Genomic DNA, 14,521 nt, shown 5'->3' on the forward strand with positions numbered 1-14,521 from the left:
TGGCCTTTATTGCCTTTCTAGGCCAGCAACAAAGTGGAGGTGGACATGGAGAAGGCAGAGAGCCTGCGAGTGACCAGAGGAGACTTCTTTGCATCCTTGGAGAATGATATCAAACCAGTAAGTGGGCACTGTGGGGCCGCAGGAGCAGCCACCAGTGCAGTCGGATGGGAGGGACACTGGGATTCCTTTGGGGTCACACAGCAGGGGTGCCCTGTGGGCTGGCATGTCGTAATACGACACGAAAAGACGACACGGACACTGCTGCTGTCTAGGTGAACAAAAAAGAGGGACCTTTATTTTCTGACTCCAACATTTATAGTTTTCCAAAAGTGACAGTGGACTGGAGGGTGACAGTGCCACCTCTCCAATGACACTGGACAGACTAAGAGTCCATCAGTTCTCTCCTCCTCCATGAAAGAATGCAAAACATAAATTGTTTACGGAACTGTGTGTGAGAAAGTTTGTTACAAGAATGCAAATATCAGAAGGCTTAGCAAAGTCTTAGAAAATCAGGGTGATATCGGCGTGTCCTGTGTTGTGAAGGTGGGGAGCTCTGAGCTCTCTGTGTGCCTGTTGCTGCCCAGAGAGTCATAAAGAGAGCTGGAACACATAAAGAACAGCTGGGGCTTTCTTCTCCTTGCCGCAGCTTTCCCTTTTAGGCCACTTCAGTTCCTGGGTGACAGCTTTACCCTGGGCTGTAGGAGGAGGTTTAAGCCTCATTTCTGAGAATTGTCTCCAAACAGTGTGGAGTCAGAACCCACTGGTAACCTGCACTGGCTAGAACTGCTTGTGAGGGTGTATGAAAAGATGATTCTGAACATGCCTGGTCTCCACCTGTGTTCAGCCCTCTGGGCTGGAATGCTGTGAGTCACCAGGGGCTGTGACTGTCTCACTTCAGCATCTTCCAGAGCTTTGCTCCTGGTCATTTTTGTTTAATTGTTTCATGGTTTCTCTGATGGGATGAAAAATTCTTGGGTAAAAGAAGTGTTCCCTCTCTTCTACAGGCATTTGGAACCAACCAGGAGGACTATGCCAGCTACATCATGAATGGCATCATTAAGTGGGGGGACCCAGTGACCAGGGTGTTGGATGATGGGGAGCTGCTGGTGCAGCAGACCAAGAACAGCGACCGCACTCCCCTGGTCAGCGTCCTGCTGGAAGGTACAGCTGAGGGAAACACCTGGGAATCCCTTCTGGAGGCTGCTCCTGCTCACCTCTGACATCCTGCACCCGCAGGAAACACCTTGGGGGAGAAATGAAACTGGTTCTTTCAGTTTGCTTGGGTGAAACTGCTTTGGATATTAAAAGTGTCTGCTCAGCCAAAGGGATCCTGTGCTTGGAACAAGGGAGAAGGCAATGTACCCACTAAAGAACCAAAATGTACCCAGTGAAGAGCCTGAATTTGGCTGGTTTACAGCTGAGATGTCTCTAGCTGAGTCAGTTGTCTAAATTCTCTTTTAAGTCAATGGAGAGCTCATCAGTGCAGTTAGCTGAGTTCAAGCAGCCACATTTGGGTGTCTCTGTCAGTTAAAGGTGGATTCCCTCTATCCAGACTGTTGCTGCCTAAGGAGCGTTTTCAGATATTGGAAACTGATTCCAGTATCTGTGTTACAAGTTTTGGAGGAGAATTTGTTATATTGGAGTAGAATTTGTTATTTCTCTCTCCCCTTTTTCCTTTCCCAAAGTCCAAAAAAATGCGTTACCACTGTTGCTTGTGGTCTGTAGTTTAGAGTTAACCCTGAGTAATTCCTTGTGTTAGTGCCCAGCAATTTCTTCTGTCCCTCCAAACTGATTCATGCTGGCTGCATGGATTCAGGTGTGTCTTTGGTCTCTGAATTATCCTGGTGTGAATTCAGGCAAATAACAAATTGTCTTTGCCGGTGTTGCCCTGGTGTGCCTGCTGCTGGCTTGTTTGCCAAGGTGCCAGCAGAGATTGTACTGAGACAGGACATAAGCTCAAGAAATTTATCCTAAACACAAACTCACATTTTGGTGCCACGGCTGCTCCTACAGAAAGTGTAATGCCCTCTTTTGTGTCATGGCAAATCATTCTGCATATGCTCAAGTAGTTCCATTAATTGCCTTCATGTGGAGGATTGGGTTGCAGCAGGAGTTAATGTGTTCCTTCTGCAAGCAGGAAAAACATTCATTTCACACTGCAGATGCCTCTGGATGGAATTCTAAACATACCCTTGGTATCATTCACACTGAGCATTGTCAGAGCTGTTTTCTCCCTTGTTTATTCCTTGTTTGTCCTTTGCTTCAGGCCCCCCCCACAGTGGGAAGACTGCTTTAGCAGCAAAAATAGCAGAAGAATCCAACTTCCCCTTTATCAAGATCTGTTCTCCTGATAAGATGATTGGGTTTTCTGAAACAGCCAAGTGCCAGGCCATGAAGAAGGTACGTGTGTGTTGTCCCCTGTGCCTGGTTTCAGCCCAGTTCTGGGGTCTCTCCTGCAAGGAAAGGTGAATTACCTTTGAGATGGTGTTTTCTGCTCTCTCTAGGTCTGGAAATCCTGCATATATTTATTTATTTATAAGGTTGAATGTATCACAGAATTGTAGAATGGTTTGGGTTGGAAGGGACCTTAAAACACCATCCAGTGCCACCCCTGCCATGGCAGGGACACCTTCCACTGCCCCAGGGTGCTCCAGGCCCTGTCCAGCCTGGCCTGGGGCACTGCCAGGGATCCAGGGGCACCCCCAGCTGCTCTGAGCACCCTGTGCCAGGGCCTGCCCACCCTCCCAGGGAACAATTCCATCCCAAGATCCCATCCACCCCTGCCCTCTGGCAGTTTGAAGCCATTCCCCCTGTCCTGTCACCAGACTCCTGTCACAGTGTTTTTGTGGCACTGGCACTGAGTGTCTCAGGTTTCTGTGCTGCTGTGTGATCCTGGCAAACAGAACAGGTCTGGGATGAGCAGGTCTGGAGCTCTGCCTGTGGAGGGGGAGCCAGGAAGGGCTTAGGGCTGCACCTGGGGAGAGCAGATCCTGCCTGAGTGGGACTGGGACCCGTTCTGAGGTGGGGTCTTCAGTTAAACAGCCTGGGCAGCCAGGGAATGTGAATGAGTTGAACGTTTTAATTTCCTGGAGCAGCCCAGCACTGACTCTTCAGATGATTGGTACTGAGTGGAGCATGTGAGCTGAATGTTACTCTGATCAGACTGCTGCAGGGCTGTAGAGTTTGTGGGAAGGGAAGGAAGGTTCTTAGGAGAAGCAGTGGAGGTCCAGTTTGTGACTTGGATTCCAAAAGCCTTTGGATTCATGGGAATCAGCCCTGCTGGAGGCAGGGCTGCAGCACCACTGCTTTCCTTAGTGCTGCCACCTGCTCACAGCCAGAGCTGTGCAGGACACTGTGCTGCTCCAGGAAGGGTGACTGGGGCTGAGATCCAGCCCTGAGTCAGTCCCTTCTCCCTGCAGGCTGCTGTTCTGGACAGTGCCCAATATCCAGCCTGAGGAGAAAAGCTTCACAGCTGTGTTACAGCTGGGGAGGTTCTCTGTGTGTGTGTGACATTATCAGTGTTTCCCCAGCTCCAGAAACAGAGGAATGATGCTGGTTTCTCTCTGGCTTCCAGTGAACCTCAGGGCAGCTGCTTGTTGCCAAGGGTGGGAGGTAAATGAATAAATAAACTAAATTTGTGGAGATGGCAGTGTTTTATTGCCTGCAGGGAGCCTGATCTCTCATTACCCACCTGTTTCATTCTCAGATTATTCCTCTCAGTGCTGCTGTGTTCAGCTGAGCTCACATCAGCAGGCCCAGCTGTGGCTGTCACAGTCCTGTGGCTGAGGTTTAACGCTGAGATATTTCACTGTTTTTCAGATCTTTGATGATGCCTACAAGTCCCAGCTCAGCTGTGTTGTTGTGGATGACATTGAGCGACTTTTAGGTGAGTCAGGAGGAGGCAGAGCTGTGTTTCCTGCTGCAGAAATATTGATGTATTTGCAATGTTGAAACATTGCAAACTGGAAATTATCTGGAACCATTTCCTTCAGGGGCATTGAACTGGTTTTGATACAGTGAAGTGGCTTAAATGTACATCTGCTCCATGGACATTAAAATGAGTTTTTCCTTTCAGATTATGTCCCAATTGGACCTCGGTTCTCCAACCTGGTCTTGCAAGCCCTTCTGGTGCTGCTGAAGAAAGCCCCCCCTCAGGTAAGGCAGGGGTGGGACAGAGGGAGCTGTCCCTGTTCCTGCAGGAATGGACAGTGGGAGCTCTGGGGCTGCCTGAGAGCTGCCAGTGGTGCTCGTGCTTTGTCTGAGTCAGCCACGTTAATCCCAGCCTGCTGCTCTTCATCCACTTGGACATTTCTAGGATAACCACAAGGGATTCAGCTTGAAATATCTAATTACTGGGGGCTGTATCTTCTGCAGCTAGTCCTAAAAATACTGGCTAAGGAAACCAGTTTAACCTTCACCATGTAAAGCTGAATTGTACCAGCTGCCTGCCCTCTGAGGAGCTGTTCAGGCCAGATCCACCCCTGGCTCAGCCACGTGCTCCCTCCCTATTTATAGATCAATTTCTGTGTAATCTGTGATTGTGGTTGTCAGGGGTTTAATTTGTTCTTAACTTGAAATGATCAGGTGTTAATTACAATGACTGAGGGAAGCTTAAGATCTTGTCTCTCGTGCTGATCCTGTCTGTTTGCACTTTGTGGCTCGATGAGATTTAAGAACATCACAAGTGCTGAGGGTTCTGCAGCTCGTGCTGGGTGAGACAGGCAGGCTGAGCCTCCTTTCTTGTTTGCCATTTTCCTGTCCTTCACTGCCTCTCTGCTCTGCGTGTCAGAGATCTGCATGAATAAATAACATCCTAACAGGAGCACCTTGAAAGTTGATGTCAGGATGTAGCAGAGAAGCTCAGTCTGGGTGAAGTCAGTTTTTTGTCATGTTTAATATCCTGGCACAGGAGCCTGTGTGTGAGTGTTGTTTTCATTAGAGAGTTTGGTGAAAAGACCTTTCAAATCCAGGACTTTGAACTAAATTGTAATGCCACAGGCCCTGAGTTCCCCGTGTGACTGTCAGCCTGAGAGAACAAAGATTTTCCCAGCGAGCTTTCTAGGCCATGTGAAGTCTGTAACACAACAGCATCCGAGTTTTATCTCATGCTTGGAGCAGAGCAGCTGCCTGTGTGCAGCAGCACAGCCATTCCTGGTCCCCTCATCTCCTGTAATCCCTGCCCTGCTGCAGGCTGTTCCACAGTGCCAGGACATGGCTGTTCCCAGAAATCAGCAGGGAAAACAGAACTTGGTTTGGTTCAGCTTTCAAAGGAACTTAAAGTATTAAATTGTCCATTTGCCCATTGCATCCTGAATGTGTGCTGCTGTTGGGCTGCATGGGAACATCCTTCAGGCAGGTAAAACCCCTGCAGCAGAGGGGTCAGCTCTGGGCTCATCCCTCCTCTGGGAGGCAGAAGGGCAGGACACACACCCCTGTTCTGTCCCCCTGTCAGCACAGAGGGACCTTGGGCTCCAAACTGGGGCACTTTGCCTAGAAATGGACAGGATGAATGCAGGTCTGAGGCTGTGCCTGTGTGTGCTCTCTGGTGATGGAAGAGCTGGGCTGGAGCTGCCCTGGTTGTGCATCTGACACCAAATCATCTGGAGCTGTTCCTCCTTCCTTGGTCATTTGCTCACATGTTGTGCCTGGTTTTTGGAAGTTTGGCTGGAATGCTGATTTTCTGTGGGCTGAACGGGTGGCACATTGCCTTCACCGTGGCTGCTGTAGGAATTCAGGATGAAAAAAGGGATTATTTCTGAAAACGGGACTGCATCATCAGTACATGAGCCCTGTGCTGTGTGCTCTGGGCTGGCCCTGCAGGAGCAGGGAGCAGCACCATGGCCCCTTGCAGCCTGAGCCATCCTGGGATCCTGGAACAGCAACAAATCCCAGGAAATCGGTGCGGAGGAGCTGGCTGAGGGCAGCTTCTTCAGTTTGATGGCTTTTCCTGCCCTTTGGGTGGCACCTGGGGCTCCCAAGAACAGGACACAGGCTGCAGCTCACAGATATTTGCCAAGTTTGCACTTGTTGCAGAGATTTGTGCTCAGCAGGGTTTGAAATGCCCTGGGGGCTGGGAGACTCTGCCTTGACAGCCAATATTATGGTGACTTAAGCTGTAAATTGTTGGAGGGTAGAGAGTGAGTTTGCTCAGGAAATGTCACTGGTTGATTGATCAGGTAGGGTTTTTTTTTCTTTTTTTAAGTGTCCAGTGTTGGCTTTGTGGGAATCAGGACATGGGGTGAGCTGGGCCCTTTGGAGTGCTCTACTCTGGCAGCTTTGGGGACAGGGGTCCTCCTGGTGTGTTTGTAGTGAGTTCCCTGGGATAGCCATGCATGTGGGGATCCTGGGCATTTAAAAACCCAAAGCTGTGTGTAAGAAACAGAGCTGTGCAGGAAAAGCCTTTTCTGCTGTGACAGTTTACTGTTAAAAAGGTTAGATTTGGACACAAAGACTCTTTGGGAGTTTTGAACTCAAGTAAGGAACCCGTGATGGAAATAATCCTCAGGGTTAATCAACACCTTCCAAGTGCTCTCTGAGATTACAAGTTGCCTTGAGGAGCAGTTTCTTTGGAGGGAATGGCTGATCTCAGGGGGTTGCTGGCATTTGAGATGCAGTGCAGGCTCATCAGTGGCACTGACCTGCATGGGGTCAAAGCACCTCGGATTTCGGTGGGACTGGGAGCATGGTTTAGCATAGTTCCTTGTAAAAATGGGATTTCCTGGGACATCCCTGTGCTGAGAGCAATTCTTGGCAGCATGCTGGGGTGACAATACCTGCTAGCCTTTGCTTCAGTGTTTCACTCGTGGGGGGCACCTGAAATACTGAGCTGATTTCAAAGAATCTTTAGGTTGGGAGGGCACTTACAGCCCATCTCATTCCACCCCCTGCACTACCAGGGATCCAGGGCTTCTTTGGCAGTTCCATTCCAGGCCTCCCCACCCTGACAGGGAAGAATTTCCTTCCAACATCCATCTATCCCTGCCCTCTGGCAGGGGGAAGCCGTTCCCCCTTGTCCTGTCGCCATGGCTGCTCCCACTGCTGTGGCCCAGATTATGAATTCCCTGGGGTGTCATGTCACTTGCAGGGATATTCTTGATGTGCAAGCAGCTCCCTGCAATCACTGCAGGCTCTGTGTGGAAGAGAAGCATTTCTGGGATGAAATGTTATTAATTATGCATCGAGGTGCGTGTCTCTGTTGAATTGAAGCTGCCTCCCAGGCTCCACTCTTCCTCCCAGGCTGGATTATTGGAACGTGGTGTGGGAAGGGCAAACACTTGAAGGTTCTGGTTTTCTTTTGAGGGTAAACACTTTAGACTTTAAATAAACTAGAAACCTCTCGGAGCTTGCTTTAAATTGCCAGTCACAGCTCCTGCTTGTGGTTCCACTCAGCAGTGTGAAATAGTGCTATCTGTTACTGCTGCTTCAAGAGGACTGAAAACCATTGCATTTTGTTCAGCATCTTTTTTTAAACCAATTAAAAATCTTTTCTGAAATGCCTTGAAGAGAAGAAAATAAACCATGTTCTCCTGGGTCTTTAATTCAATCAAGTTTGCCTGTGTTGTGCAGGAGCAGGGACTGGGGGATGGAAAGGCTGAAAAGGGCTGGCTCAGCAGGGAGCCAAGCAGGAGAAAAAGCCTTCCCTGAGAACTGAGCAGCAGCAGCTCCCAAAGCCGGGGCTGCTTCATCTACATGCAGAGTCACACGGGGCCTGGAGGCTCTCCCCAGCCCCACCGAGGTTCACATGTGCCTCCCTGCTGCTTCCCAACAATCGGCCTGGGAGGGAGGGAGGGAGGGACCCTCAGCAGCCCCAGCGAGCCAGAGCGGGCTGGGCAGGCTCAGGGAATGTCTGCCTGGGCAAGGTGCCCTCCAGGGGACACCCGCTCCTGGGGCTGCCCTTTCTATTGCTCCCAGAGCCCCCAGCCCCTTCCTTCCAGGGGACCCCACTCCTGGGGCTGCCCTTCCATCACTCCCAGAGCCCCCAGCCCCTTCCCTCCAGGGGACACCCGCTCCCGGGGCTGCCCTTCCATCACTCCCAGAGCCCCCAGCCCCTTCCCTCCAGGGGACACCACTCCTGGGGCTGCCCTTCCACTGCCCCCTGAGCCCCCAGCCCCACTTTCAAAGTCAGATTCATGCCTGGGGATGTCTTTCCATCACTCCCAGAGCCCCCAACCTTTCTTCTTGAAGGGAGACCCTCCTCTGGAGCTGCCCTTCCCCTGCTCCCCAGTTTCTTACTGGGACACTGGAGGCTTTGAAAGTTGTAGGGGAATAATCTCCTTGTTTGATGTAATCCCAGATGCATTCCTGATCCCATGGCACTTGGTGTGAATTGGAAGCAATTCCAGTCACAGTGATGTTAACTTTTCTGTGCACAAACCTGGGGAATTGTGTTTCCCCCTTTGCATGTGAGGAATTCCCAAGACCCCAAACACAAGGATAAAGGTGTACAAGGGTCCTGAGCAGCTGGTGGGTGACAGAGGCACTTCATTGTCACCGGGGCCTGGTTCCAGCAGAGCTCGGGCTCCCCTGGCCTGGGGCTGGCTGGATTTGCTGAATTCTGTAGGTGGGGACTCTACTGATGAGCTGAGGCTGCAGCTGCTCACAGCTGTGACTGTGTCATGCTCTGGTTCCCCCTGGGCAGGGATGCGCTGCCTGCTGGGAATGGCTGCTGTGGTAGAGAAATCCATCCTGGAATATTTAGTTGGTTCAAGAGCTTCTTCAAGTCCCCCAGTTGTGTGCATGGGAACATGCTTCAGGCAGGTAAAACCCCTGCAGCAGAGGGGTCAGCTCTGGGCTCATCCCTCCTCTGGGAGGCAGAAAGGCAGGACACACACCCCTGTTCTGTCCCCCTGTCAGCACAGAGGGACCTTGGGCTCCAAACTGGGGCACTTTGCCTAGAAATGGACAGGATGAATGCAGGTCTGAGGCTGTGCCTGTGTGTGCTCTCTGGTGATGGAAGAGCTGGGCTGGAGCTGCCCTGGTTGTGCATCTGACACCAAATCATCTGGAGCTGTTCCTCCTTCCTTGGTCATTTGCTCACATGTTGTGCCTGGTTTTTGGAAGTTTGGCTGGAATGCTGATTTTCTGTGGGCTGAACGGGTGGCACATTGCCTTCACCGTGGCTGCTGTAGGAATTCAGGATGAAAAAAGGGATTATTTCTGAAAACGGGACTGCATCATCAGTACATGAGCCCTGTGCTGTGTGCTCTGGGCTGGCCCTGCAGGAGCAGGGAGCAGCACCATGGCCCCTTGCAGCCTGAGCCATCCTGGGATCCTGGAACAGCAACAAATCCCAGGAAATCAGTGTGGAGGAGCTGGCTGAGGGCAGCTTTTTCAGTTTGATGGCTTTTCCTGCTGCCTCCATAATTCCTGGGGCAAACAGTGCTGCCCTGGGGCTTCTCACTTGTTTCTTGGATTGCCTGAAAGTTGGAGGAGCTCGAGGGACTCCTGCCCTGTCAGGTCACTGTGGCTGCTTTCCAGGGGTCAGCTTTAAAGGCGGGGAGTTGAAGGCATGACTTCTACTGAGGAGAGCAGGGAAAAATCAGGATCTTTTGGGTGGAGCTGTTAAAAATTTGAAGCACTTTTGAGGAGTAGCCATCTGTTCTGAGGAGCTCCCAACCACGTCAGTGGTTCAGGGACCTGGGAATAGATTTTAACAGAGATATCTAAAAATTGCTGATGGATCTGCCCTCTGGGAACTCATCCTGGTGCTTTTCAACCTTGTTAAACTTTCCATTCTTAGCACTGTGGGTGCCTGAGTCCAGCTGAGCTGTTGGTGAGAGCAAACACCCTTTAGTTCAGTTTATCTGATGTTTGAGAATTCCTTCTTGTGCTCCCTGGTTTCTGTAATCATGAGCAGCAGTCTCTCCCTCATCCCCTCTACACCACCTAGGATTTTATAAACCTCTCTGTTTTTTCCAAGGATCTATTTAAGGGAGTTATTGGCTATTTCTGACCTTTCTCTGACTTCTCCAACTAAACAGAATCACAGAAACATGGAATGGTTTGGGTTGGAAGGGACCTTAAAGCCCATCCAGTTCCATCCCCTGCCATGGCAGGGACACCTTCCACTGTCCCAGGCTGCTCCAAGCCCTGTCCAGCCTGGCCTTGGGCACTGCCAGGGATCCAGGGGCAGCCCCAGCTGCTCTGGGCACCCTGTGCCAGGGCCTGCCCACCCTCCCAGGGAACAATTCCTTCCCAGTATCCCATCCACCCCTGCCCTGTGGCAGTGGGAATCCATTCCCCCTTGTCCCAAGTCCCTCCCCAGCTCTTCTGGAGCCCCTTTAGGCACTGGAAGGGGCTCTAAGGTGTCCCCAGGCCCTTCCCTTCTCCAGGTGGACACCCCCAGCTCAGAAATGATGGGTTTGAAGTTGTATTTGGAACAGGAAGGAGCTCCTGGATTCACATGGCAGAATGTTTTGCTCTTTTGCTGTTCTACATCTTTCCCAGTGGTCACAGACAGAGTGAGATTGAGCTGGTGTTCCCACAGAATTCCCACAGGGAGCAGTGCCAGTGGTTCCCTCAGTGTCACAGGGCTCTAGAGCCCTTTCTTTAGAGCCATCTGCCACTGCCCTGCTGGCTTTGGGTCTAGCTGACTCAGGGTGGCACTGCCCAGGTTGGCCACCATGGGCAGCGTTCCTGGGAGGAGGAATGTGTCATCTGGGCTCCAGCAGCTGGCAAGGAAAGGCTGAGAGTGACATCAGTCATGGACACCTGAAGTGCCAGCAGGTAAAGCTCCCCTCACTGTGGCATTCCTGTGCCGCCTGTGTCCTTTCCTGATGAAACTCCAAGCTAAATTCCATTTTTATTGTAATCAGGCACAGACTTCATTAATGTATGAGGGCAGCATCCCTCAGGCAGCCTCTCTGAGGTAGGTATCCCTTGATTGATGCCTGATCAGTGTGCCAGGCACTGTACACTTGCTGGGAGCTATATTTGGGGAACAGACACTGCCTGGGTGCAGCTGAGCAGTTTTTTCCCTCTTAAATGCTCATAGTTCATGGGAAACTGTTATTAACACAGCCCCTTGCCCAAGCTGTTCAGGATTTTGAGAGTTCCATACAGTAATAAACAAGCTTTTAGGAGAATCACTTGTGAAGCAGATGGGTCTGGGTGTTCCAGCACTTGCAGGAGGGGTTATTCTGTGTTTTGGAGGTCTCAGTCCTGGTCAGGAGTCTGTCCTTGGCTTCCTCTGTGCCCTGGTGGCTCAGCTGTGTAGCAGTGAAGCTGTTTGGGGAGCCTGGGCAGTGCCCAGGGCAGCCCAGTGCCTAAGGGCAGCACCCTCTAGGTGGGCACTGGACATTCCCTTCACTCCTGGAGCCTCAGCCAAAGTTCTTGGACAGCAAAAGAGGGGGGTCCTTGGCCAGCCAGGCCCCTCCCAGCCCATGGGATCCCTGTGTACTGGGACAGAAAAGGGACTGACGCTCCTGCCTGACAATCCCAGCAGCTCCTGCTATCAGCCAGTATTGATCAGTGTCCAAACCCTGCGCGGGGAAACTCGAATAGCAGTGGAAAGGGCTCTGCAAGGTGACCAAACAGCAGTGGATTTGCGTTTGCAGCTGATGTTTTCCACAGCTTGCTCTGTTATTCATGAACCCTGTTACTCCCCGGGCTGCCTCGGGGTTGCTCTGGGAATTGGAGCCTGCCAGAGTGGGACTGTCCTGGACAGCTGCAGGGGGAACTCAGGGACTCACAGCAGCCTCTGCTCCAAAGCCTGAGCTGGAAATCCACTGGAACTGCCTGTGCAGGAGCAGGGAATTCACTGTACCCACAGATTCCTAAAGACAGGCTGTTCCCCTGAGAAGTCATTTGTAATTCAGCTTTTGGGAGTGGGAGTTTGCTCAGGCTTTTAAATTTAATGAGGATCCAGCTATTTATGATGATGGGTTCAGAAGGAGCTGTGAGTGTGGTGGGGCTTTGTGCACCATAATTCTTGGACCCTGTTGGTGGCATTGCTCCGAGAGCTGATCCCGGTCTCCTGTGGCTGCTGCTGGCGACTTCAATTACTGACAGATTTAATCCCATTAATTTTGTTTGAAGTGGGTTTTTTAAATGGCCATTTATCATTTGTAGTGAGCTGAACCTTCCCCAGGCTGGTTCTCTCCAGTTTTTCTTTCCTGACTGTGGCTCCCTTGCCTGGACAGGGCCGCAAGCTCCTGATCATCGGCACCACGAGCCGCAAGGACGTCCTGCAGGAGATGGAGATGCTGAATGCCTTCAGCACCACCATCCACGTGCCCAACATTGCCACAGGGGAGCAGCTCATGGAGGCTTTAGAGGTGAGGAAGAGTTCAAGGATGACAAAAGACTCCAAACTTGCTGGAAATGAGGGATTTTGCAGTAGCTGTGTCTGGTAACACCATCCCGCTTGTCATCATGTCATAACAAAGCAGTTCCGAGGCTTTTCAATTTGCTTTGTCATGAATTAAATCAAGGCAAAATTAGACAACAGTAGGTCTAAGGAGAGGTTTGTGGTCTGGGTTGAAACATTCCAAGGGCAGGGAAGTGGGTAATGAGTATAATTGGGACACTTAGACTGAATGTGCCCAGAGGGTGCTCTGGTGAATTGGAACAGCATCAACTGAAGGTATTTGGTGCTGAGGAATTATAAGTTCTTTATAAATTCCTGCCTTCAGTGCCCCCTTATTCTGTGCCCTAGTGGGAGTTGCAGTGAGTACTGAAGGCTGTTAAAATAAACTGAATAGGCAAATCTTTGGTGCCACTGGCAAACTTGTCCCAGTGGTGGTGTCACCGAAGTCTGAGAGACACAGACACTCCTGCAGCAGGTCTGGAAACTCCCTGTGGCTTGAACCATTGTTTTCTTGTAGACCCTGATCTGGAGAAGACCTGCAGTGCAGCATAAAAGCACAGCACTAACTGTTGGATAAGGGATATTATGGAAAAAAAACCATGAGGGAATTAAAGAAATTTTTTTGTGTTTTGCCTTGTCTAGGATACATTGCAACAAATTTTCCCTCTCAGCTAGTAAAAGCTTCTATTTCCCGTTCCCTTTCTCTCAAGGCAGGTCCCATTATTCCAACAACTCTCAGTCTCCTGTTGTTGATTTTTTGAAATGATTTCCCCCCAGCTCCTGGGTAACTTCAAAGACAAGGAGCGCAGCACGATTGCTCAGAACGTCAAAGGGAAGCCGGTGTGGATCGGGATCAAGAAGCTGCTGATGCTGATAGAAATGTCCTTACAGGTAGGAATGGTTCTGGGGAGGAAGGACTGGACTCCTAGAGCACTCCTGGAGGTTCCCTTCTCTGCAGAGCCCCGGTGTTGGTGGGAGCCTTTGCATTGGTTTAATTGGGAAAAGAGTTGCAGTGAGGGGAAATGGTCAGAACAAAGAAATCACCACATCTTGGTCCACAGAGGTCTTTAAATCCCCCCTCGTGCCCATGGGCTGTTCAGAGCTGCACTTCAGAGCATCTGGCTATGGGAGGGGTTGGATTAACTCACCTTTCATGGAATTTCTTTTCTCCACCCAGCATGTTAAGATTGCAGATAGCAATCACCTCAGGTTTTTTGGTTTTTTTTTTAAAGAAGAAGGTGCCTGTGCAGGTGTATGTGCTCTTTCCCTGAAGAAGATAAATCTGTCAGGCTGTTCAGCTGCTCTTCTCTTTATTTACCACTTTCAGCACTTTAAAGAAAATAATTGCAGAGGGTAGAACTATGCAGCTCTGAGCCCTCCCCCGCAGCAGCACCCATGCCTGGAGCCAGCCAGCAAGCTCATGCTGACACGGGCTGAGGGTGCAGCCCTAATCCTCCCCTGACATCCCAGTGCTCCCCCAGCCCCCCCTGTGCTCCCATCAAATGGATTTAGTGCAGCTGAGCGAGCTGTTCTCAGATCTCCCTCGCAGAGGCAGGGCAGAAGTGAAGAGACTTGTAGCTCAGAGCAGACGAGCCGTGCACCCCTCTGTGCACTGCTCACAATTCTGTTAAAACTTGCTCAGCGCTGAGGATATGCTCTGACTGCATGTCACCTCGGGGAATAAAGTCATTTATCTGGATTACTTTTTCCTCTTCTTCCTTGGCTTTTAATTCCATACCTAGAGGCAAGTCAGTAAGTCATTGCTCACATGTATTAAATGTATTTAAGGGGTGCTGGCCTTCAGGGGCTGCTGGGCTCTGCTGTGCTCCCTGAGCCCGGACAATGGCTCCCTTCTTCTGACACAGGACGTGCTCTTGTGCTGCTTTCTCCTGAAGTGCTGAAGGTGGAGGTTCTGTAAACCATGGGCAGTTCTGAGGTGGCAGTGCTGACCCAGCCCTGTCCCCAGCCTGGCCCTGTGCCTGTTCCTGGGGACAGTTCTGGGCACCACAGTGTCATAGGGATCGAAGGGAATTAGGGACTGACAAAAGGAGGGAGCTGAGGATGGTGAAGGGTGTGGAGGTGAAGCCATAGGAGGAGCAGCTGAGGGCACTTGTTCAGCTGGAGCAGAGGGGACTGAGGGCAGAGCCTGGAGTGGGGCTGCAGCTCCTCCTGAGGGGCAGCTCCAGTCTCTGCTCTGGGACAGGGACAGGAGCC

The 14,521-nt window shown here is 51.0% G+C and overlaps 1 protein-coding gene across 3 annotated transcripts in view; it reads left to right on the forward strand.

Moving 5' to 3' along the window:
• The window catches only part of NSF (N-ethylmaleimide sensitive factor, vesicle fusing ATPase), a 75,856-nt gene that overhangs the window by 56,813 nt on the left and 4,522 nt on the right, over nt 1-14,521 (forward strand). For all 3 annotated transcript variants that reach the window (XM_038162897.1, XM_038162896.1, XM_038162895.1), the window contains exons 13-19: nt 22-117; nt 1,005-1,161; nt 2,267-2,400; nt 3,820-3,886; nt 4,076-4,155; nt 12,141-12,275; nt 13,085-13,198. In XM_038162897.1, the coding sequence (XP_038018825.1) occupies nt 22-117; nt 1,005-1,161; nt 2,267-2,400; nt 3,820-3,886; nt 4,076-4,155; nt 12,141-12,275; nt 13,085-13,198 (783 nt within the window). The remainder of the gene's footprint in view (nt 1-21; nt 118-1,004; nt 1,162-2,266; nt 2,401-3,819; nt 3,887-4,075; nt 4,156-12,140; nt 12,276-13,084; nt 13,199-14,521) is intronic.

Source organism: Motacilla alba, chromosome 27 (assembly GCF_015832195.1).
Source record: "Motacilla alba alba isolate MOTALB_02 chromosome 27, Motacilla_alba_V1.0_pri, whole genome shotgun sequence".
Classification (NCBI taxonomy): domain Eukaryota; kingdom Metazoa; phylum Chordata; class Aves; order Passeriformes; family Motacillidae; genus Motacilla; species Motacilla alba.